Consider the following 26,082-nt stretch of genomic DNA (forward strand, 5'->3'; position numbering starts at 1 on the left):
CTATCAGCTGATTTCTCAAAAGAAGACTTACAGTCCAGAAGGGACTAGAAAGGAGTATTCAAAGTCCTGAAAGGCAGGGACCTACATCCAAGATTACTCTATCCAACAAAGCTATCATTTAGAATGGAAGGGCAGATAAAGTGCTTCCCAGAGAAGGACAAGTTAAAAGAGTTCATCATCACCAGGCCCTTACTATATGAAATGCTAAGGGGACTTATCTGAGAAATAGAAGATAAAAAACTAGGAACATAAAATGACAACAAACTCATAACCATCAACAACTGAACCTAAAAAACAAAAGGGAAGACTCGGAAAAAAAACATAACAGGAACAGAATCACAGAAATGGAGATCATATGGAGGGTTATCAGCAGTGAGGAGGAGGAGGGAAATGGTGGCGGGAGGTATGGGGAATAAGAAACGTAATTGGTAGGCACAAAATAGATAGGGGTAGGTTAAGAATAGTATAAGAAATAGAGAAGCCAAAGAACTTTTTTGTACAACCCATGGACATGAACTAAGGGTGAGGGGAAATGCTGGAAGGGGGGTGGAGGGGAGATAAAGGGGGGAGGAATTTGGGACAATTGTAATAGCATAATCAATAATATATACTTAAAAATATCCAAATCAGTAAAGTTATTGGTGAAAATTAAAAAATATGAAGAAGAAGAAAAACTTTCTAACTCATTCTGTGAGGCCAGCAGTACACGGCTACCAAAACCAGACAAAGACATGACAAGAAAATAAATTTATAGATTAATATCCCTGGTGAATATTGATGTAAATATCCCCAATAAAACACTAGGAAATTTAACTCAGCAGCATATTTATAGATTATGCACTTTGACTAACTGGGATTTACTTCTGGAATGCAAACTTGGTTCAATGTAATGAAAATCAATCAATGTAACACCACAATAATTGGATAAAGAAAAAACCTACATGATCACCTCAATTAATGCAGAAAAGGCATTTAACATTTTAAACAACCTTTACTGATGAAAAAAATGAATAAGCTGTGGCCTGGTGACTCAGCTAATTAGAGCGACATCCTGTACACCAGTGGGTTGTGGGTTTGCTCCTTGGTCAGGGCATATACCTAGCTTTTTGGTCCCATCCCTGGTTGTGGTGCATACAGGAGGCAACTGATTGATGTTTCCCTCTCATATTGATGTTTCTCACTCTCTCTCTCCCCTCTCTCTGTTTCCCTTCTTCTCTCTCTAAGATCAATAAACATATCCTTGGGTTTAAAAAAATAATAAATTACATACAGAAGGAAACTTCTTTATCACAATAAAGGCCATATATGAAAAACCCATAGCTAACATTATACTCAATGGTGAAAGTCTGAAACACTTTTCTCTATGATCCAGAACAAGACAAGAATGCTCATTTTTGCCACTTCTACTCAACATAGTACTGAAGTTTTAAGACAGAGCAATTAGGCAAGAGAAAGACTAGGCTTCCAAATTGGAAAAGAAGATGTAAAATTATTTCTATTCACAGATAACATGATTTTATACGTGGAAACCCCTAAAGATTCCACATATGGTAAAACAAAAATAATAAATTCAGCGAAGTTGCAGAGTACAAAATCAATGTGAAAAGTCAGTTGAATTTCTTTATATGGACAATGAAGAATTGAAGAAAGGAATTAAGAAAAAAATCCACTTAGAGTAGTATCAAAAATAACAAAACACTTAGGAATAAATTTAATAAAGGTAGAGACTGGAAACTCAAAACATTGCCAAAAATTTATAGAAGACATAAATAAATGGAAGAACATCTTATGTTCATGAATTTTCAAGGTGATGATATACCCAAAGTGATCTGCAGATTCTAGGTAATCCCTATCAAAAATCCAAATGGCATTCTTTGTAGAAATAATAAAACCAATCTAAACATTTATATACAATCTCAAGGGACCCAGAATAGCCAGAACAATCTTGAAGAAGAAGAACAAAGTTGGAGGAGTCAAATGCTCTGATTTCAAAACCCATTATAAACCTATAGTAATCAAAGTAGTGTGGTTCTTCCTGGAGCATAAGGACAGACATATAGACAAATGAAATAGAATAGAGAGCCCAGAAGTAACCGATCACACCTTGGGTCAATGATTTCCAACAAGAGTGTCAAGTTGACAACAAACGATACTGAGAAAATTGGAAAAAAGAGATCTTTTCAGCAAATGCTGCTAAAAAATATACTCACATGCAAAAGACTGAAGTTATAACATTATTTTATACATTTATAAAAATGAAGTCAAAATGAATTAAAGACCTAAGTGTAAGAACTAAAAGTAAAGATTCTTAGGAAAAAAACAGGGGAGAATCTTCATGACTTTGAATTTGACAATGATCTCTTAAATGTGACATCAAAAAGACAGAAAACAAAAGAAAAAGTAGATAAATTAGATGTCAACCAAATTAAAAACGTTTATGCATCATAAAATAATGGCCAATATCACTAGTTCAAAATCACAATGAGATACCACTTCAACCCATTAGAATGGCTGTTTTGAACTAAGAAAAGAAAAGAATTAACATTGACAAGAATGTGTGGAAATTGGAACTGTTGTACAGCCCTCATGAACTGCTGGTAGGTATGTAAAATGGTGTAGCCACAATGGAAACCATCACCTATCATCACCACAATGGTAGGTGATGGTTCTTCAAAAAATGAAATATAGAATTACCATGTAATCCAGCAACACCATTTCTAGGTATATACCCCAAAGAATTAAAATCAGGGAGCCAAATAAATACATGTAAACAGTGTTCTTAGAAGCATTATTAACAATAGCCAAGAAGTGGAAACAATCTAAATGTATATTGACAGATTAATGAATAAACAAAATGTGATGTATATATACAATAGAATATTATTCAATCTTAAAAGGAAACAAATTCTGATATATGTGAAATTATGGATACACATTGAAAATATTAGGCTACATGAAAAAAGTCAGATGTAAAAAGTCAAATGTTTTTCCAGCCAGTGTTGGACATTGTCCTGCAAACTGAAAGGCTGCCAGTTCGATTCCTGGTCAAGACACATGCCTGAATTGCAGGTTCAGTCCCTGGTAGGGCATATATGGAAGACAAGCGATCAAGGTTTCTCTTTCACATTGATGTTTCTCTCTCTTTCTTCCTCCCTTCCCCTTTCTAAAATCAAAAATTAAAATTAAAATAAACAAGTCAGATGTTGTATAACTCTACTTACATGAGGTTCCTAGAGTAAGCAAATTTATATAGAGAGAAAGTATAACACAAGTTACCAGGGCTTTGGTTGGGGGGTGGAGTTTGGCGTATTATTATTTAATGGTTCAGAGATTCTGATTGAGAAAATAAAAATCTTCTAGAAATAAGTAGGGACAATGGTTGCAAACTGTTGTGAATGTACTCAATGTCACTATTATTTACCACAATATAAAGGTAAAATATGAAGCCCTGACCGGTATAGCTCAGGTGGTTGAGCATCAGCTCACAAAGTGAAAGGTTGCTAGTTCAATTCCTGGTCAGGGCACAGGCCTGTGTTACAGGACAGGTATCCAGTTGGGGGCATGCAAGAAACAACCAATTGATATTTCTCTCCCTTCTCCTTTCTCTAAAATAAATAAATAAATACAATCTTTTAAAAAAAGATAAAATATTAGGTAGTAGCCTTGAGAAAAGAAGTAAAATTTCAAAAGAGCATCCCAGAAGATAACACCAAATGAAATTTGTAAGAGTATACACTCCAAGTACTACTCTCAGTGTGGAATAGACACTGCTGATAACAAAGTTAGAGACCTAGGGAATAGAGTTTAAAAAGTAGACAAAACATAATTGAAATAGTCAGAGTTTAAAAGAATTAGAAAGAAAACAATAGATGTGAAAATCAGGCAGAAAAAAATTCTGTATACAAATAACTGGTGTCTCTAAAAAAAATTAAAGTAACAGAACAAAAAATATATTTAAATATTTAATTTAAGAAGTGTTTTGGAAATAAAAGAAGTATGAATATAGAAAATAAATGGGTGAATCATGGCCAATAAAAATTGACTCAAGAACATATTCTAGTAATTATTGAATTTAAAAGATAAAGAAAGTATACTTAATAAAAGCATGCAAAATAATTAAGTAACTGAAAGGGAAAATTAGGCTGCCCTCAAGTTTCCACAGCTATTTAATATTTCACAATAGAAGTGCAAACTCTATACAACGTTAATGGAAAGAAAGTATGAGCAAAATTTTATACCGAGCCCAACTGTGCTTTTGGTACAAAGCCAATACATAAATTTATATGTACCAACACATATTAATTAATTAATTAATATATTTATTCATATTTTATTGATTATGCCATTACAGTTGTCCTATTTTCCCCCTTCATTTCCCTCCACCCTGCACACCCCTCCCCCCACATTAGTTCATGTCCATGTGTCCTAAGTTCTTTAGCTTCTATATTTTCTACACTACTCTTGCCCTCTCCCTGTCTATTTTTTCCCCATCGTGTATGCTACATACTCTCTGTACCTTCTCCCCAATTCTCCTCCCACTCCCCTGTTGCTAACCTTCCATGTGATCTCCATTTCTGTGGCTCTGCTCCTGATCTAGCTGTCCTCTTAGTTTGCTTTTGTTTTAGGTGTGGTTGTTAATAACTGTGAATTTTCTGTCCTTTCACTCTTTGTATTTTTTATCTTCTTTTTCTTAGATAAGTCCCTTTAACATTTCATATAATAAGGGCTTGGTGATCATGAACTCCTTGAATTTGACCTAATCTGAGAAGCACTTTATCTGCCTTTCCATTCTAAATTAAAACTTTTCTGGATAGAGCAATCTTGGCTGTAGGTCTTTGGATTTCATGACTTGGAATACTTCTTTCCAGCCCCTTCTTGCCTGTAAGGTCTCTTTTGAGAAATCAGCTGACAGTCTGATGGGAACTCCTTTGTAAGTGACTGTCCCCTTATCCCTTGCTGCTTCTAGAATTCTCTCCTTCATTTTAATCTTGGGTAATGTCATTATGATGTGCCTTAGTGTGTTCCTTCTTGGGTCCACCTTCTTTGGGGCTCTCTGAGCTTTCTGGACTTCCTGGAAGTCTATTTCCTTTGCCGGATTGGGGAAGTTCTCCTTTATTATTTCTTCAAATAACTTTTCCACTTGTTGCTCTTCCTTTTCACCTTCTGGTAACCCTATAATTCAGATGTTGGAACATTTAAAGATGTCCTGGAGGTTCTCAACCTCTCCTCATGTTTTTGAATTATTGTTTCTTCATTCTTTTCTGTTTGTTTGGTTGTTTCGTTCTTCCTTCTGGTCCACTCCATTGATTTGAGTCCCAGTTTTCTTTCCATCGATATTGGTTCCCTGTGCATTTTGCTTCATTTCACTTAGTGTACCCTTCATTTTTCATCTAATTTGCAACCAAAAGCAACCAGTTCTTTAAGCATCCTGATCACCAGTATTTTGAACTGTGCTTCTGATAGGTTGGCTGTCTCCTGGTTCTGAGGCTTTGATTTGTTCTTCTGTTTGAGCCATACTGTTTTGGTCTGTTCATGCCTATTACATATGAGGGGCAGAGCCTTAGGTGCTCACCAGGGCAGGGGAACCCAGTGGCTGGGTTGTGACCCTGTAGGTGGGGGCAAGGTCAGAGAGGGAACAATGGTTCTTGTTCTGCTCTCTCTCAAATTTCAGTTCCCTCTGCTGCTTCCCACAAGCAAATTGTGCGGTTCTGGTGCTGATTTCTGGGTGGGTGGGCTTGTGTACATTCTAGGACCCTGTGGGTCTCTCCAATGAACTCCCTGTGAGGCTGGGAGTCTCTTCTGGCACCTCAATCCCTGCAAGTTTTTCCAGTTGGTGCTTTTAGGCTTTAATTCCCCTTGCTGGGGTCCTGGGTTGCACGGTCTGTCTCACTGCCCATTTTTGCCTGGTTTATCTGCATGCGAATGTGTGTCCATGGTCAGCCAACTGCCTTCGCACCTCAGTGGATCTGCTTGTTTCAGCTCCACACCCAGGATCTGCTAGCTCCACGCCCCCTGTGCACCTGGGTCTGCCAACCACCACTTTTTCCTGCCACAACCCCTCTCCACCAGCTGCTGACTCCATCCCTCTTACTGGTCTGGATGAATGGGTTGTTGTTGGACTTACTTACAGTTCGATTTTCTGTCTGTTCTGGTTGTGTTTTTATTTCTAAATCTTTTTTGTCCTTAAATTTGGTTGTGTGAGGAGGCACAGTATTTCCACCTACATCTCTATCTTGGCTGGAAGTCACAAAATATTTTTGAGTGTGCAAGAATTCAGGAGATACAGCCCTGACTATTGTGGCTCATGGGCTAGGCATCACACTGCAAACCAAAATGTCGCCAGTTTGATCTCTGGTCAGGGCACATGCCTGGGTTGCAGGACAGGTCCCCAGTCGGGGACATGCAAGAGCAACCAATTGATGCTTCTCTCCCTCTCTTTCTCCCTCCCTTTCCCACTCTAAAAATAGATAAAATAAAATAAAATGCAATAAAATAAAGTGCAATAAAATAAAATTATATCAAGAAATGCAGTTTTTATAACCCCTTTTTTCAGGGGGTACAGAAAATTTTTTGATGATGCATGAGAAAGTAGAGCTTCCTAATCCCTCCCCACTTCAGGGAGTTTAGGATGGAGACTGTAAGTGAGGAGATTCTCAAATGTGTTGGGGGATCAATTTGGGGCAAGGACTCCCCAGCAGCCAAGGGCCTCTCTTCCTGTCACTAGGGATAAGAGTCCAGGGGGCTCTTATTCCTTGGAGGCCATGTAGACCATAAGTCCCACCACCCTGATGCTGTAGCCAAATTCATTGTCATACCAGGAAATGAGCTTGACAAATTTGTCATTGAGGGCAATGCCAGCCCCAGCATCAAAGGTGGAGGAGTGGGTGTCATTGCTAAAGTTGCAGGTGACAACCTCATTCTTGGAATAACCCAGGATGCCTTTGAGGGTGCCCTATGATGCCTGCTTCTCTACCTTCTTGATGTCATTGTATTTGGCATTCTCCAGGCAGCAGGTTGGATCCACAACTGATATATGGGGGTGGGGACATGGAAGGCCATGCTAGTGAGCTTCCATTGAGCTCAGGGATGACCTTGCCCACAGCCTTGGCAGTGCCAGCAGAATCAGGGATGATGTTTTAGGCAGCCCCTTGGCCTTCACACCACAGCTTCCCAGAAGGGCCATTCACGGGATTCTGGGTGGCAATGATGGCATGGACTGTGGTCATGAGTTCATCCATAATGCCAAAATTGTCAGGATGACCTGGGCCAGGGTGGCTAAGCAAGTCATGGTGCAGGGGGCATTTGTGATAATCTTCATGGAGTTATCATACTTGTCATGGTCCATACCCATCATAACTATGGGAATATCCACAGAAGGGGCAAAGATAATGAACCTCTTGGCCCCACCCTTCAAGAGAGCCCCAGCATTCTCCATGGTAGGAAAGAGACCAGTGAACTCCACAGCATATTCAGCATCAGCATCACCCCATTTGATGTTGTTGGGATCTCACTCCTGGAAGGTGGACATTGGCTTTCCATTGATGACAAACTTCCCATTCTCAGCCTTGACTGTGTCTTTGAGCTTGCTGTGAGTAAAGTCATACTGAAACATGTAGACTGTACAGTTGAGGTCAATGAAAGGATCATTGAAGGTTACAATATCTACTTTGCCAGAGTAAAAAGCAGCCCTCGTGATCAGGTATTCAATATGGCCAAATCTGTTCACTCCAACCTTCACCATCATGTCTCAGGGTTGAGTCTGGTCATGTGCAGGAAGACACAGCTGTCTGTAGAACAGGAGGAGCAGAGAGCCTATAACCTTTTTTTGAAGTTGTCAATAGATGATTGAGGAACAACACTGAAAAAACTGATAGTGACCATGAGATCCATTGAAATGTGGGACTACGTTGGAAATAAATGTGGGAATTATGGTTATAGAATATAATATAAATAATATAAATTCTGGCAGTGAAAATGATATAACTAACAAAAGTTGAGAAAGAGAGAGAAGGTGGAAATATGGGAAGTACATTGATTTCTTCTGTATTTAGAGCTGGCAGTCAAAAATATCATTTAAGTTCATAAATGAAGCACAATGATCTATATTTAAAACTTAAAAGGTAAAGGTTGAAAACAATATTATCATTAAAATTTGGTGTGGAGAAAGTGGACTTCCATCAATTTCATAATGTTTATAGAGTGGGTAAAAAATACTCTTGAAGATCCCAGGAAATAATGCATGTTGTGACAAGAAAATCTAACCACTACCTGTATTGTAAATGTATGAAACAACTTCACTGCCTAAAGTTGGGGAACAGGTGCTGACTTAGTAATTTTGGATTCATGGACTGACTCTGTTAAGACTAAAAGCAAGGGAACTGAAAAAGGCATGGTACTCTAGTTGATAAATTGATTCCCCATGAGGGTTAGGGTTAACATTTTGAAACAGCTCTACAAGTACACTGAAATTGAACAATGAAATAAATGGATGGTGGGTGATGGGAGCCAGGTTTCTCACTCTTGGAGTGGGAATTTACAGATAAATGAGACTAGAATGATCCATGTGGCAAGGAATTAGGATTGGAAACATCCTGTTTAACTTAATATAAATTCAGATGGTTATATATAGAGGAATATTTGTAGTTATGTGTCTGTACACAGGTTAAGCATATGCACATATATTTATTTTGTCTGTCATCTGACAGGGCCTAAACAAATTAATACTCTAGTGGCAACCAACAAGCACACTTATGGCCTGAGTGTTGGTTTTTAATGCCATTCTTTGAATAAAAGGAACCAGGGATCCTTGGAGAAACAGCTAATTCTAGGACTGGGTCAGGAAATACACAAGATCAGCCTGGATCATCTTGTAGTGCCAGAGAATAAGGGAGTTTGAAAAAGGAAAAACCGACATTGATTGGTCAAAGGGCACAGGAGCCAACTAAAAGCTCCCAGTGGCCAAAGCTGGAGCAATTTGAGCAACAAAATAAAGTAACATTGCATTACTAGGTAAAGGTTGAAAACTCTATCTACTAAATCTAAACTGAATGAACCTTGCTTGCCTATATGAATCTAAATTGATATAAATAAATGATTGAATAAATTCATAAATGAGGAAGAAACAGATATCCTGGGCAGAATTCCAAATCAATTATGTAACTCCTCCATTGAGTTCCATCACCAATTCCAGTGCCGGGGAAAAACTGGCACTGTGTTGGACTCACTGAGAGAAAGTCTATTGTCTGCAATATATCACCTTCCTGAGGGATTTTCAAGAATAGCTTCAACTGTGATTTTTGCCTTACATGCTGATGGCTGACTTTAGAACCTAAGCTTGAAGAAGATGGGATCCCATTGTATTAGTCACCTGTAGAGCCCACTACAGAGCCATGCACTAGGCATGGCTCTGTATTTGCTTTTTAAATAGTTATAATGGTGCATTATAGGGAGAGCATAAGAGCATTATAGGAGCATACCATATGGTGTGCTCTTCCCACAATCATTGGGTGCTGAGACTGCATGTAACATTTACACAAAAGTTGATCATTGGCATCAATTCAGCTGACACTCTCTACCTTATTCCTAAGCAAACTGCCCCTCAAGGCTCTTTTCACTTTCTCAGCCCTATCTCTTACAACCTTCTAATTCACTGCCTTATGCCTCTGGACTCACCTGTTATGGCCCTGCCCATCATCTACTACACTTTAAATCTAGCAATGTGTTCCTATTAATACCTCCCACTAGAGTACTGATGATTAATGTTCTCTAAGACAGAAGTGACTTGGAAACCAGCTTTCCCATAATAGCTGTGAGGACCTGGCCCTGATTCAAGCCCACATAACACAAGCCAAATTACACACTCCATGGTGAAGGCATTTTTCAAGTCCCACCCTTGTATGAGTGAAGGTGAACAGCATTATGTGACCATGTTGATCAAACACAGGGAGATGACGGTACTCCCCTCCACTTAGTTTTCGTTTCTTGGTTCTTCTCCAAGTCTTCTTTTTGATCTTTCCTCTTAGAAGTTGCTGAAGGGGTGGGGAAGGAGGGAGTGCATAGGGTAGAATGCTATTCTAAAGAGTTTAGGGTTTTATCTTATAGAAATGGGGAGCCACTGAGAGGTTTTTAAGAAAGTTGACTTCATATTTTTGACTTAGAGAGCAAGCTCAATCTGATGGCAGTGGTTATGTCTCCCAGGGATTTTACATAAGAATTATCATGCAAGCAATCCATTTCAAAAGGACTTCAACATTTGAAAACAACTCAGTGAGGGTAGGATTTCATGAGGCTCCTCAGACCTCCAGCACACCTGAGTTTGAGCAAAAAGGCTTCCTGTTTTAATGTCACCACTAGTTCCTTCTCCAGCTCCTATCAGACCTGACAATGAGGGGACAGGAGCTGTGAATGTAGCAGCATTGACCTTTTCAGGAGAGCAGTGGTCACTCTGGTCACATGTGGGTCAGTTCAAAGCTGAGAGGGATGGGAGCTGACATGATCTCAGAATACCAAGAGGCTAGAATAGGATAAATTAGTAATTGAAATAGGTAAATTAGTTATGCTTCCTGATTTTTGTCCCATCCTGATAAACATTAAAAAGGGTATTTGTATATCTCACTGGAATCAACTTGGGGGAGCTTGGATAATTTTAAATGGATTTTGTGGATAATAATTATTCACATTTCCTGTATATAATATTCTCACAAAAATACAAACAAAAAATCCATGATACTATATTTATGAAAAGAAAAATAAAAAAGTATTATGGCAAGTTTAAATATTGAATTCATATAAAATTTTCTGAAGGCAAGTCTGTAATTTTTTTTAATGAAAAACTAGACACAGGGAAAGGAAATAACAATGCACTTTATAAGCACTGTACTGCGAAGTGGAAAATACAAGTCTTAAGTAAAACTATTTAAATTGGCAGCATAGAAAAAGAAAAACTAAAGCTACTTCTCTGAGTTTAAGTTTTAATATCAAGTTTTATGTTTAAAATGTCTGTACATAATTTCTGATCAAGATATTTTAAATGGTAACCTCTTCAATTCTTGATAGTCATCATTGAAAAAAACTTTCTTGGTGTTAGTTTTTAATTCTGAACTAAAACATTTTTTAGTTCCTAATTTTGCAAAGAAGTTGGTTATACACACAGATATGAGCACAAAATATTTGTACCACTTGATTAATTTTTACACACACCTAGTACCAACAACCAGGCCAAGCAACAGAATGATACAAGCATCCAAAAATCCCATTGCTTTCTCCCAGTGAATGTCCTTTGGCCTTTCCCAACAAGGTGACCACCATGCTGACTTCTGTAAGTGGAATTTATACAGATATACTTGTACATGTTTTTTGCTACTTATATGTAGGCTGTTCTGTTGGGCCTGTATCTAGGGGTGAAGTTACTGGTTAATAGGGTTTGAAACCCGTTCAGCTTCAGCAAATTTAGCTAAAGTAGTTCCAGTAACACTCCCACCAAGAGTACAGAGCGTTCCAGCTGTTCCATGTCTTTGCCAATACATGCTATTGTCAGTTAAAGCCATTGTTTTTTTAAACAATGATTCGTAAATTTACAGCAGTCAGAAATTAAATTGAAAGACTTTAACAGTTCTTTTCTTCTATTAACAATGGTAATGTTGAATTTTTTCTGACAGTGTGACTGTATTTGAATCTGAAAGAACTCAGTCACACACCAAGTATTTGGAAACAACAAAACTCTAATCCACCAGCTTGGGCAAGCACCTAGGGAGGTGAGAGTGCTCACGCTGGGATGTCACCAAAAGGCCCAACTGCTGCAAACAAACAGACATCTCCTAGATATGTGAAGACAAGGATTCAGGGCCTCTGACCCCAATGGTAGTGACAGGAGCCCTCTCCCTGTGCTCCTCGCCCCTCCATAGTGAGTCTTATGTCTCATAAGACTTACAGGCTGGGACACTGACATGCTACTAATTAATCATCTCAACCAGCAAGCTGATTAGGTAGCAGACATATCATTGTCTCCATAGTACAGAAATCAAAACTGAGGCCTCCCAAGCCTAAGGGATTGTCCCCTGAGTGAATATACATATCCTGCTTCCCACCTCTTTGTTGCAGCAAAGGTTGGCTCCAAGAGGCCAAAGTCTGGCCTCTCCTGAGGGAGGATTGCAGGGCTCTCCTATCAAAGGCAGGAATGGAAGACCCAAAAGCAGAATTGCAAAGAGCCACAGGAATGGGCATGTCTCCCACAAGTCCATTCAAGGGCTCAGCCTGTGGGGCAAATGCGCTTACCTCAGAACATAGAGTCCTTGTCCACTTTTCTGTCCTCTTTTGTTTATCTTTCTCTCCCCTCCCACCAGTGTACCTCCTCATACTGCCCTCTCTCTCTTGTCTCTCTCCTCCCATGTGTATATTTAGAATTGGAAAACTCTAAATATACATGTTCTCCTTGTATCTAGTGACTGAAGATACATGTTTTCTGTTTCAAATTTTTCAACCAGCCAAATTTAATCTTTTATGTCTTCTGAAAACAAGACTAAAAGCCAATCAGGTTGCTCTATAACTTTGGCCTCCAGTCATGTTACCTATCTCTATGTGCCTCAGTTTCCTCATCTGGAAAATAGGAGTAATAGTAGCATGCATTTTATAGTGTTACTGTGAGGATGAAATGAGTTTTTACATATAAACCGCTTTGTTTTTCACATTCTTTTAGCATCTTTATTAAAATAATGATATACCATAAGATTTGCCCTTTTAAAGTTTACAAATCAGCTGTTTTGTGTACCCACCACCATGATCTAATTCTAGAACATTTTTATTACCCCAAAATGAAACCCATTAGTAATCTGTATCTCTCAACACTCTCAGCCCCTGGCAACAAGTCTTTAATCAATACATTCTGTCTCTATGACATTGCCTATTCTGGACATTTTATGCAAATAGAATCATACAATACCTGGTCTTTTGTGACTAGTTTTTAAAAAGATTTTATTTATTTTTTTAGAGAGAGGGGAAGGGAGGGAAAGAAACATTGATGTACGAGAAAAACATCGACTGGCCACCTCTTGCACCTCTCCAACAGGGGACCTGGCCTGTCACCCAAGCATCTCCTCTGATTGGGAAGCAAACCAGTAACACTTCAGTTTGCAGGCCAGCACTTAACCCACTGAGCCACACCAGCCAGGGCATGACTATGCTTCTTTTATTTAGCATAATGTTTTCAAGATACCAAGATTCATCTATATTGTAGCATGTACCAGAACTTTGTTTCTTTTTTTTTCTGAGTATGTGTGTATATACGTAAATAATTTTTTTCTTCTTGGTGCTTTAAAAAATATCTAAAATTTCTCTTGTTTCCAGCTTTACCAAAGCATAATTTACAAACAAAAAATGTACATATTTAAGGTGTACGATGTGAGCATTTGATATACTTATATGTTGTGAAATGATTACTATAATCAAGCTAATCATACACATCCATCACTTCACATACTTTTTTTTGTATGAGGTGAGAACACTTAAGATCTACTGTCTTAGCAAATCTCAATTATACACATAGTATTAACTACAGTCATTACGGTGTATGTTAGATCCCCAGACTTATTCATCTTATAGCTGGAATAGTCAACAGGTATATGAAAAGGTATTCAGTATTACTAATCATCAGGGAAATGCAAATTACAACCACAATGAGATGTTATTGCACACCTGTCAGAATGGCTATTATCAAAAAGGTAAGAGGTAACAAGTGTTGGTGAGGTTGTGGAGAAAAGGGAACCCTGGGGCGCTGTAAATGGTGCACTGTAAATATAATCGGTACAGCCAAGGTGGAAAATAGTATGGGAGTTTCTCAAAAAATTAAAAATAGAACTACTTTATGATTGAGCAATTATTGGGTATACGTCCAAAGGAAATGAAATTGGGATCTCAAAAAGGTAGCTGCATTATTCAGAATATCCAAGATGTAGAAATAACCTAAGTGTTCATTGACAGATGAATGTATAAAGAAGCTATGGTATATATACACAATGAAATATTATTCAGTCATAAAAAGAACAAAATCCTCTTATTTGCAACAACATGGATAAACCTAGAGGACGTTATTCTAAGTGAAACGAGCCAGGCACAGAAAGACAAATGCTTTTCATATGTGGAGTCTAAAACGTTTATCTCGCAGAAGCACTGTGGAATGGTGGTTGCCAGGGGCTGAGGGGGGATGGAAATGGGGAAATGCTACTTGAAGGATAAACAGCTCTCAAATATGTGCCTGAATTGTGCTGTTTGCTAATATTATGAAGTAATTTTATTTTTGCCCTCCCTGTGGATGGGTGGGCCTCAATTTTAAGTCTTAGATCTTGTAATAGAAACTCTACCTGTACTTATTACTGTGATTATTTCAGAAGCATCTTTCACCCAGAGTCTCCAATGGTTAAGGAGAAATGTTCCATTTAATTAACATTAGAGATCTTTTACCAGTGAGAGGAAGAGAGTGAGAAATTTAAGACCACCCAGCACCTGGTTGCTGGAAGAGAGTTGCTGGAAGATTCAGACAAAGCACTGGGTCTTGAATCTTCTGTGTCAGTAGATCTAGACCCACCCTTAACTTTGGGGGAATAGTCTACTGCTGTCTTAGCTGTGGCTGCTACAACAACAAAATCAACAACAAACACACCAAAACCATAGAGTGGGTGGATTAAACAACAGAAACTTTTTTCTCATAGCTTTGGAGCCTGGGATATCTAAGCTTAAGTTGCTGGCATGTTACTGAACAGAAATTGGGGTTCTGTTGCTTGCCACCACCCATGGGCAAATTCCAGAGGCAGAGGTTTGGGAGAAAAGGAAAGAGGTCTTTTATTCAAAAGCTGCACAGTCTAGGAGGATGGCAGCCTCCTTCTTCAAAGCCCTTCCCCTCCAGAGCACCCAGAGGAAAACCCAGACACCCCCTGCCAGACCAGTCCAAGGCTGTGCCTAAAGTTCCTTCTCCCATTCAAAATACTGTTCTTCCGGAATTATGAATGCAGCAGTATGATCATCCAAGCAGTTCAGCCTCTTTCCTCATCACTACAGGGCCTCGGGTTCCCTTCTTTTCAGACCCACTATGGGCCACATGTCTTCTGGACCAGCTGATTTAAAACTGGTTCAGCCCACTTCAGGCCACATAGTGGGTTCCAGAGGAAGAGAGTGCATTTATCCCTTCCCTTGGTTTAAATTTCCCAGCCCAAGCTTCTCTGCACTCTGGGAGGGTTCAGCTTCCCCAGCCTATCTGTCCTTTTCCCAGGCTAGACTGACAGGACAGCATCTCCCCTTGCCACCATATTGACCTATATGGTACACCTGCAGCTGCTCCCTGGTCCCAACCACATCCAGGGAGGGAAAGTGATAGAGATAGGAGGGCTTTTCCACTTTTCCCTCTGTCAATAACTCTTGCTAGCTTCCACATACTCAGCTGCAGGACTTCAGGGAGTGTCTGCTTGGTTACCAGGGCAGTAAAACTGCCCCTGCCTCAGTGCAGGTTCCCTCCCATGCTGCCTCTCTGCTCCAGCCTGTCAAGCCACTGGTACTAGGCATGGTCAGGTTTTAGTGAGGGTCCTCTTCTTCATTTGCTGATGGCCACCTTCTTGCTGTGTCCTCACATGGTAGAGAGAGCAAGCTCTAATCTCTTTCTCTTATTAAAACACTAATCCCATCATCAGGGAATCTATACCCTCATAGCCTCATCTAAACCTAATCGCCTACTAAAGGCTCTACCTCCTAACACCATTCCATCTGCCATTGGAGGTTACCATTTCAACATAAGAATGTGGAGGGGGAGGGAGACACAAACATGCCGTCCATACACTGCTACTTATAAACTCTTTTTTTTTATTGTGACTCTTTGATATGCCAGTCTGTCTTCTTTTCAGGAACTGAGCTGCTTGAGGGATGGCATGGGGGCAGCGGTACCTTGAACCATTTCTCCTAGTGCATTCAGTCCAAGTTTGTTGGGGGGAAAAAGCCAATCAGCAAGTCTGGACTTGTATTCATTGGTAGAAACTTTTCAAGTTGTCTCAGAAAACTGCTAGTGTTTAAACATAATGCACACACTTAAAAATATACTTAAAAATAAACTTTTCAAGTTGTCTCAGAAAACTGCTAGTGTTTAAACATAATGCACACACTTAAAAATATACTTAAGACTTAAGCCCAAATTAATATCATCTAAAGTTGTTTCCACAGGAAGAAGTTTGTTCTCTGTGAATTCTAGTGAAAAAAGAATAATTTCATGAGATTATTTCTTTATTAGAAAGCCAAACATCTTTCTACACCTTGGACAGTACCTCAAGCTACAATATTATTTTAATGAAAAAAGTGGGTTTCAGCATTTGATGGCAGGCATTCTTTCACAACCTAGTAATTTAAGACAATAATAACACAATACATCCTGCCTAGGTTTATAAATACTTTAATAAATTATCCATTTTTTAATTTGACACCATGTAAAGGATCACTCAAAAGTAGAATAACAAAATATTTCAAGAAGACAAGGCGAAAAAAATAGCGATCACAGAATGAAAGACCATCTAACTCTCTGGGCCACAGTCTAGGGACATGTTGAAGGTTTACTGCCTTAGATGGAAAAAAAATATTTGGAGAAGACCACAATTAAAAGTGGTGTAATATAGTTTTTATTCCTTACAGAAATATGCAAATACACCCCAAATTAAATTGCTTCTAACTTCAAGGTCTGTTATGGCAGAAGCCCCATTTTCCAGTTCAATGACACATTCCTCAGGTTGAGAAACATATTACAGACAAAATGACATTTGATAAGGGTATTTGAAAATTTTCTATTATTTAAAGTTTCATTATACTACATTTCCTAAGAGCAGTATCACTTCATGCCATTTACGCTTGCATAACAGGCTGGAATAGCAAAGCATGACAAAGATGAACATGGCAGAAGCCCTAGGGTGAGGCTGAGACCAAGCCCAAATTAATATCATCTAAAGTTGTTTCCACAGGAAGAAGTTTGTTCTCTGTGAATTCTAGTGAAAAAAGAATAATTTCATGAGATTATTTCTTTATTAGAAAGCCAAACATCTTTCTACACCTTGGACAGTACCTCAAGCTACAATATCTTCGAAGCACTCCCTTCCCATCATTTATGTTCCTAGTGATGTGGGCTCACGAATACAGTCTTAAAATGGCAGGAACTGCCCTGGCTGGTGTAGCTCAGTGGATTGAACGCGGGCCTGCGAACCAGACGATCGCGGTTCCATTCCCAGTCAGGACACATGCCTGGGTTGCTGGCCAGTTCCCGGCAGGGGCCAGTTCCCAGGAGGGGATGCATGAGAAGCAACCATACATTGATGTTTCTCTTCCTCTCTCCTTCCCTTCCCCTCTAAAAATAAATAAAAAAAAATATTAAATAAGTTTGCCTTAAAAAAAAAGGCACTGAGCCTCTAAGGGTGTAAAAGTGACCTCTTAAGGATTACATGGGCAAGGAGATGACCAGTGCAAGGAGATGACCAGTGCTTTTCATATCAGAAGGCAAGGCGGTTTCTCTGCCCAGTTAGCATGCTCTTTAGCACGAAGGCTTTTCGATTTTAAGAAAAATCAGACTGATTAAGAAAATCAGCAAGTTGAAAGCAGGTGACTGTGTGTACGACATTTAACTAGCAAAACTCATCTCCTGGTGGCACGTCCCCCTCAAAGGGGTGAGTTTGGTGAAGTTGGTGTTGAGCAACAGCACCTGGGTCAGCGACCTACCTCAGTAGGATTCCTCCCTCCACCCAAGCCCGACGGTCTCTGCCGCTGCTGGTGGTAGGGTGATAAAATGCAGTGGCTCAGGCCTGGAACCCCTCCACCCCATCCCCGACACGGTGCTGGGGCCAGCTTTGGGCCCCGGCTCTTCTTCAGAATTTGAATTGGGAGTGTTTTAACCCTGCAGTCCGCAGGTTAGAGGGACATCCCTCCTACTCCCAGGCTTCGACCCAAGTTGCCTTCCCAAGGAGCTGGGGAGCCGCTCGGCTCTTGATTGCTCGTGCCTGGCGGCGGCCGGCACTACTCAAAGTGACTGGAGCTCTGCGTTCTACTTGTTGGTTCTGACTCACACAGTCTGCGACGCGCGTTGGGCTGTCGCTCTTAGGGCACCACGGGGGTGGTCGAGGGCCGCCGCGGTGGCCCGCGCGGGGATGTCGAGGAGCTCGAAGCTGGTGCTGGGCCTCTCGGTGGTGCTGACGGTGGCCACTGTGGCGGGCGTGCATCTGAAGCAGCGGCAGGACCAGCAGGTCGGTGTCACGTGACGGCCTCTTCCGGGGCCAGCGCGGTGGCGGCCCTGGGCTCACCGCGTGGTTTCCAGCTAGTCCTGGTATTTCCTTCTCTCTTTCCCTCCGCTGCAACCCGGCACCCTCACGTTTTGGCGACTGCGATCAGCCGGTTCGGCCGTGGATGCTGCAGCCCCCAGGCTGCGTGCGTTCTCGAGACCCAGGCCACCCTGACCAGGCGGGCGCCTGGGAGCCCGGCCCTCCGCGCTGAGTTTACGTGGCTCCCTCGAATGCACGCCTGTGGGTGGGATGGTCAGCTGTCCCGGTTTCAAGTCACAGCCGCCCTGTCGTGTTACGACCTTCCAGAATGTTAGTGAGATCGCAGAAAAGTGGAGTAGGGGAAGGAATTTCCTTGGGATACATTCAGCGGGGTACCGGCCTCCCCACCTCCAGGCCCAAGGTTGGGTCCTACTGCGTTTAAGTACTAGTAAGTCTTTATCTTCTGGTAAAGAAGCACCGTGCACTTTCCTTCGTGCCTATGGCCAAGGAAATTTGGTGAGATGCCTGTACGTTGTTTTTTTTTTTTTTTTAATTGCAGGAGGGGGCCGTGGAATTTAAGTAGTTTGCTATGAACACTAGATTCTGGGAACGACACCAGCCTCCAAATTATCTTTTAAAAATACTCATTTCTAGAAACAAGACTTACTAATCAGTGGACGGTCAGTCCGTTTAGTGTTTCTCGGCCCAAATTTTCTTTCTTATTAAGGTTAGCAACGTTTAATGGCTTATCACTATGTGCCCGGCACCATACCAGGTACTTTTGGGGACCAAAGATACGGAAGCATACTGTTCTTGAGACTGATTCACAACTGTGCTGGACGTTGAGTGTGAGAATGGGAACTAGATCGTTGGTGAACTGTTACAGATCACCTTGGTGCAATTTTTGGTTGAGCTTAGTTTGCCTACGGTGGAAGTAATCAGTAGCAAAAAAGTCTTTGCTATTACGTTGATTTTCTTGCATTGACTGTGCCACGGGCTCCCTATACAGATGTGAAGCAGATGAGGTCTTGGTCCTCCGTGTTCGCAGTTCAAGGAAATCAGAAGAGAGGAAGCCTGTAAAGATACAAGAATTCTCTGGAGGGAGGAATGGGATGATTAATGATGAAAGGGCGTGGAAGAGACTAGAGATTTGGGTTTCTAAGAGGGTAGCTTTTGTAACAGAGGCAGAAATATGGTTATGTGATAAAGTTCTCCGATCAGTGAACAGGGAATATCAGAGAGTGTCAGGTAGCGCTGGGTTATTAGAGATTGGTTCTGAAATCTAGCTACACCCCTGGTGTTCCTGCGAAGTTTACAGTGTAACTGAGGCTGGGCACTACTCCAGTCCTGTTAAATCAGAATTTCATGGGGATGGGGATCGTGCTTGTGTATGATTTAAGTGCGACCCAGGGGATTCTCAGCCAGGGTTGAGAATCACTGTGTTGGAGGGTGGAAGAACAGGAAAATTAAGATATTTGGAAGTTAGAAATGAAGAAAAGATTGACCAGAATAAACCGTGTTTATCTTATATTATATTATATTATATTATATTCAGTTATTCATTGTGGGCTTACTCTCTAGCAGTGGGAAAGAATTGTCCAAATGATTGTCGGGTGGGTATGTAGGAGGATTCAAGGGAAGCAAGACATAATGACTGTTGTTTCTTCACAGTCTACTATATACCACACACTGCACTAAGAACTTTATATACATCATCTTTAATCCTCACAGGAACCCAGAAAAACAAGTAATACACAAGGAGCCAGAGTTCTAGGTGTTAGAATTGGAATAGTGAAGAGATCTTAGTCGCTGGTAGGGTAGTAAAGTGCACATCACAGGAAAGATGTTGAAGGCAGTCAGCATAAACATTGAAACTTGGAGGAAGATAGCAAATGATGTGTGGAAAGCAAGATCCTAAGTATATGCTAAAGTCTCTGAAAAGGCAAGGTATGATCTCAGGCAGGTGTGGAATGATGCCAGTGGAAGGTGTGGGCTTTAGAGGGTGGAGTGGGTGTGTGGGTATTCAGTGGTGTGAGGAGCACTGGTTAGGAAGAATCGGGGAGGGAAGAGTGGAATGAGTACCTCCACTTCTGTCTCTGGAGGTCTTGCCAAGGGTTCAGGGCTCAAGAAAATTATTTTTCAGCTGAGTTTTTAGTTTTATGACTCTTTATTCCCCCATAACATCGAGTGAAGTTCTAGGGCTGGAGGAGATCCAGCAGGTAGATACTCATTGAGTCTTTCAAATAGACATAATAATAATTACAAAATATTCAGACCCCGGGACCTATGTCCATTAATTCTGCCTTACAAAGGTGCTGTTAAAAACTTATTATAGCATTTAGCGACTTGTAATGATAACATGTTGGTCATGACTGGATTGATGCTTTTAAAAGTCTCTTAGGTGCTAGGTCCATGTTCTGGAATGTTCTACCTTTCTTTAGTGCTTAACAAAGTAACTACATTGATGGATCTCTATTTTTCCCTTTGTTAGTAGCATTTTTTTCTTCTCTCTCTGTTTTGTAATTGACTAATACTATCGTATAATTTTAATTTTTTCTCATATATTAGAAGATAGGTTTTTTACTTTCTTACAGCACCTTACAGCTTGCTTGTTCATATTTTGGTAGTCTCTTTTTCATTGATATTTATTATTCAACTAGAATAAAAAGTAGTTCAAGCCCTGGCTGGTGTAGCTCAGTGGATTGAGCACGGGCCTGTGAATCAAAAGACTGTGGTTCGATTCCCAGTCAGGGCACATGCCTGGGTTGTAGTCCATTTCCCAGCGGGGGACACATGAGAGGAAACCATACACTGATATTTCTCTCCCTCTCTCCTTTCCTTCCCTCAAAGATAAATAAATAAAATCTTTTTTTTTTTAAAAAGGTAGTTCAAAGAATTACTGTGGTAATTCTTACCAAATTTTTTAAGTGTCATATCAATTAAACTTTTGAAATTCAACACAGTAGCAGTTTTTTCTTTTTTAATTGTTATTTCCAATTAAACGTTCTATAATGAATATTCAGGAATTTCTTAAAATACTTGATAAGTAGTCATTGAAGTGATAACATGATAGCACACTACCAGATTAATTTGATGGTTTCTTTGTTACATTTTACATTTATGCAGAAGTTAAAATAGAGTCTGAAAGTTTTAAGTGTATTTTGGTAATGCTGTTATTTGGATTTGAATGGCACAAGGATGGGACACCTGTTCGAGGTGTTACTGAAATCTGTTTCTTATGTTTTTAGAGGCTTCGTGACGGAGTGATCAGAGACATTGAGAGGCAAAATCGGAAAAAAGAAAACATTCGTCTTTTGGGAGAACAGATTATTTTGACTGAGCAACTTGAAGCAGAGAGAGAGAAGACATTGTTGGCAAAGGATCTCAAAAAGCATGACTTGAAATGAATGTGAAATATTGGTGGGATAAGTAGTGTTGAGTGTGTGAGTGTGAGTGTTGATGGGGAATAGCTTAGTGAGATCTTCCTCCTTTTTTTGGTCACTGTTCTTTTAAACTCAGGTACAAGGACAATGGATTATATAGTCTAAATTGTTGCTTTAGAAGTTCATTATATCTGAGTAGAGAAGTGGGTGCTCTTCTGAAGAGTTTCTGTTTGTAATCCTGATCAAAGTCCCTTGAAGTGTGGTGTCCAGAGCTTAGGATTGTTATAAAAAGCACTTCTGACCTGTGAGAAAAAGGGATGGATAGTAACATTCACCTGAGTAGTTTGATAAGTCGCCATGATGATGAAGCCACAAGAACATCTACCTCAGAAGGACTGGAGGAGGGTGAAGTAGAGGGGGAGACTCTCCTGATTGTTGAATCAGAGGACCAGGCATCAGTGGACTTGTCTCATGATCAGAGTGGGGATTCCCTCAACAGTGATGAAGGAGATGTATCCTGGATGGAGGAGCAGCTGTCCTACTTCTGTGACAAGTGCCAAAAATGGATACCAGCCAGTAAGAAGCTTCTTGATTCCTTTGATTTGTTGGTTTCTATGTGGTTTGTTTTTCTAACCTGTGAAAGAAACGTGAATGTAAAATAGACCTAAATAAAAATATAATTATTATATTTATATTTAGTTTAGTTTATTAACTATATTTGTATAAAACACATTTATTCTAACAAAAACCACTGTCAGCACCTATCAAGTTGTTAAATTAACATTCTTGATGGTAATTCAATGAAGATTAGAAAATTATAAATTCTGTGTTACTTAAAGAATTAGCCAAATTTTTCCAACAAAGCTATATTAAAAATTTGAAGCCAAATTCTAGGCCTAGTGTAGAATTAAAGTTCAAGTTCATAACAATTACTCTTAATATTTACCTTAATAGAAAACTGCTATTGTATGCTGAAGTAAGGCTAGAATTAGCAGAGTAAAAGTGTTTTGTCCTTTTTTCCTAGGACTATTCTTGTTTTCTACTTGTTGGCCTCTTTGATACACTGGCAAGAGATATATACACCCATGCTTCCCTAATACTTTAGTTTTTCAACTCAATCTTTTTATTGCTAGCTTCCTAGTTCTTAAGGAAGAGTATACTTTGCCAGTCATCATGAGTCTTTACCAAAAAAAAAAAAAAGGATTTTTCTATTAGGTGGAGACCAGTAAAGACAGGTACTAGAGGAATTCTTTGTGTAATGGAATTTGTAATTAGGTCAGAGAAAAAAATGTTTTATATTTGTAATTGTGAAGTAGGGCATTTTCTGGTGCATAGAAATGTTTTTGTTAAAGACTCATCTATTTAGGTAACAGTTACTACTAATACATAACTTTTCATAGAAGACAAACCTAGAATTTATTACATCTTAGGTAGTTTTTACTCGTGAGCTCTTTCTGCTTATTAGTTCAGGGTCCTGCCTAAAGATCTCAGTGGCTTTCCCCTTGTCTTCACAGGGTACATTTTCAACTGCACTCTATGATTGTGCCCTTGCTGCTTTCTTTAGCCTTCTCTTTAAATTCCTCTTATCTTCACACATAAAGAGAACTTTCTGTTAGGGGGAGCTTTTATTGGGTTGACCAAAAAGTTCTTTTAGTTTTTTCTATAAGATGATTCTAGTTGTGCTTAGATGTCTTTAACGTCATTTGAAACAATTTTGTTTGATTGTATTGTGACAATCAGCTGTCATATCAGTGTGCATTAAAAAAGTTAAAATTGGTGAAAATTTGTGTAGCCATTTTAATACTGAAGATGGAAGAAAATAAGCAACATTTTTGGCGTGTTATGCTTTATTATTTCAAGAAAGGTAAGAACACAGCTGAAATGAAAAATAAAAGATTTGTGCAGTGTATGGAGGATGTGTCAAAAGTGGTTTGTGAAGTTTCTTGGTACTATTGACATTTTGGCCAAACAGTTCTTTGTTGTGGAGTTCTCTTATGCATGGAAACATGTTTAGCAGCACAACTGGCCTCAACTCACTAGAAACCAATAGTGGGAGATAACCGACATACTCAAAATAATCCAAATTAATAAAGTTATTGGTGAAAATGAAAAAGTGTGTCTTTTATTTTATGTAAAAAACTAAATGGACTTTTTGGCCAACCTGATCATTCTCTACAAATAAGTCTTTTTTATCCTTAGGACTTAGCAAATTTTAATTTCCTTTCTAGAATATACATCACTATAGCCTCTAATCCCCGCATACACAAGCATCTCTCTTCCCCTGGCCAATTCTGATCATCCCGAAGAGCTCACTTTTTCTAGCTCTCCTATCTTTTCAATATGGGTCACGCACCCCTTTTATGTGCCCTCACATTGCCCTTAGCACCACAGTGATTTTCATGTCTTAATAATTGAGTATGTGCCACCGGAGAACTTTAAAAAATGCAGACCCAGGCCCCACTTAAGAGATTGATTCATTTCATGTGGGGTAGGCCAATGCATGTTAAAAACAAAAACCAAAAACCTCCTAGGTGATTCTGATATATGGTGAGGATGGAGAACTACTGTGCTGTTGTGATTACCTATTTCTTCATGTTTCTCTTACAGAATTTATAAGCTACTGAGAAAAGTTACTATCTATGCCTGCCTTGGGCATAGTAGTCCTAGTGCCTGATACTTAGTGGGTGTTCAGATATTGTTTGAATATGTAGAGACCTATAGGAGTCAGGAATGTTAATAGCTGGAAAATCCAGTGAGCAACAAGTGAGCTGTACCTAGTATCTTTCTCCTAAAAGTAAGGGAACCAGTTATCTTAAGTGGGTACACGCTTGATTTTGGAAGAATAAAAATCTACTCCCTCCCCTGCCTCCTATTGTGGACTGGCTGGGGGTAAAAAAAAGTAAAAGAAAAACAGCACAGAAAACTTGGAAAATCTGGTTGATAAAAATTAAACATTTGGGTTACCGCAGTTCTATGATACACGTTTTTGTTTTCCTCCTAGGTCAGCTGAGGGAACAGCTCAGTTACCTTAAGGGTGATAATTTTTTTAGGTTTACTTGTTCGGATTGTTCAGAAGATGGCAAAGAGCAGTATGAAAGGCTGAAGCTAACGTGGCAGCAAGTGAGTAAAAGGCTCTTCCTGTGTTACTCCTGAGGTTGGTCCTCCAAGGAATTTATTGGAATATATGGAGAAAGGAACTTATATGAGATTTTGAGCTGTTTTGAGGATCACTTTTTATTTACCCATGAAAATTATATACTGAATGTGTGGAGAAAGTTCTTGGTACTCAGTGCTAACTTAGTGAATTGGGTTTGAGGTTCTTGAAAACACACAATTTCATTTTTTTAAAGATTTTATTTATTTTTAGAGAGGGAGAAAGAGAGGAAGAGAAACACCTTTGTGAGAAACACATTTGGTTCACTCATATGCGCCCTGACCAGGGACTGAACCTGCAACCCAGGCATGTGCCCTGACTAGGAATCCAGCTAACAACCTTTCCTTTGCAGGACGACGGCCAACCAACTGAGTCACACTGGTCAGGGCACAATTTCATTTTTATGTAGTACCAAACTCTGACTTTAATTAAAAATGAAGTTCACATTTTTCTGGCAGCCTTTTTTTTTTGGAAAAATGAAACCTTTTTAAAAATAGAAGGATGGCCTATTGGAAATAGATTAGGAAGACATAAGGTGGTTGATTGTAGAAACCAACACAGTCTAGCTTTTCTGCATTTGAACTCAAACATGTTTAAATATTTTTTGCTTGATGAATACTTATGTCCACTTTTAGTCATCTTGAGTACCAATACCATAATCCAGCTTAGCCTGATCGATATATAACCTTATCATATAGCCTGAATGATAGCTTTTTTCCATCTTTGGTTGTATTAATTTTTTGATTTTGTTTTTATATTAATATGTCTATAGTAAGCATAATGTATATACAGTGTTTAAGTTCTAAAAAGGAACACATTACACATATTCAATTTTATGTTTGTTGATTCAACAAATGTTGAGTACCTGTAATGAACCAGGCACTGTTCTAGGCCTGGAGGCTTCTGTGATGAACTGCACAGCTAAGACCCCTGCCCCATGCAGTGACATTCTAGACATTTATTTTAGATTGTAAGTAGACAAATAAGTTAGTTACCCATTGCACCTTTTTGCTATGAAGGAAATAAAACAGGGTAATGACAAAAGATGGTAAATAATACCATCTAAGCCACTTCAGGTGTTCCTTGCAAATTGTAGTTGCTTTAGCAGCCTTAGATTTATCCTAATTATCAGCTTTATTAGGACATCTCCTAATGAAATCTGTCAGCGGTGAATGGAGGGAGTCTTTTTGACTTGTCTGAAAATACATGAGTAGAAAATGAAGTTTGTATTGATGATATAGTCTCATGAATGTTGTGATTCCAATATTTTTTCAAAGAG

The 26,082-nt window shown here is 39.4% G+C and overlaps 2 protein-coding genes and 1 pseudogene across 3 annotated transcripts in view; 2 read left to right on the forward strand and 1 right to left on the reverse strand.

The window, feature by feature from the left end:
- Positions 1-6,744: 6,744 nt before the first annotated feature.
- On the reverse strand, positions 6,745-7,741 carry LOC119004197 (glyceraldehyde-3-phosphate dehydrogenase-like; annotated as a pseudogene).
- A 10,332-nt stretch (positions 7,742-18,073) lies between these two features.
- On the forward strand, positions 18,074-21,862 carry PET117 (PET117 cytochrome c oxidase chaperone). Its single transcript, XM_037070952.1, has 2 exons — positions 18,074-18,251; positions 21,515-21,862. The coding sequence occupies exons 1-2, from the start codon at positions 18,156-18,158 to the stop codon at positions 21,671-21,673; spliced, it is 255 nt and encodes an 84-aa protein (XP_036926847.1). The 5' UTR covers positions 18,074-18,155; the 3' UTR covers positions 21,674-21,862.
- An 81-nt stretch (positions 21,863-21,943) lies between these two features.
- The window catches only part of KAT14 (lysine acetyltransferase 14), a 55,197-nt gene continuing 51,058 nt past the window's right edge, over positions 21,944-26,082 (forward strand). Inside the window, exons 1-2 of one of the 2 annotated variants that reach the window (XM_037070950.1) lie at positions 21,944-22,225; positions 24,651-24,769. In XM_037070950.1, the coding sequence (XP_036926845.1) occupies positions 21,967-22,225; positions 24,651-24,769 (378 nt within the window). In that variant the 5' untranslated portion in view covers positions 21,944-21,966. Of the gene's footprint in view, positions 22,226-24,650; positions 24,770-26,082 lie in introns of those variants that run through there. The other variant, XM_037070951.1, reaches the window with a different exon arrangement.

The sequence above is a fragment of the Sturnira hondurensis genome, unplaced genomic scaffold (genome assembly GCF_014824575.4).
Source record: "Sturnira hondurensis isolate 20B ecotype Veracruz unplaced genomic scaffold, ASM1482457v3 Scaffold0019186, whole genome shotgun sequence".
Classification (NCBI taxonomy): Eukaryota; Metazoa; Chordata; class Mammalia; order Chiroptera; family Phyllostomidae; genus Sturnira; species Sturnira hondurensis.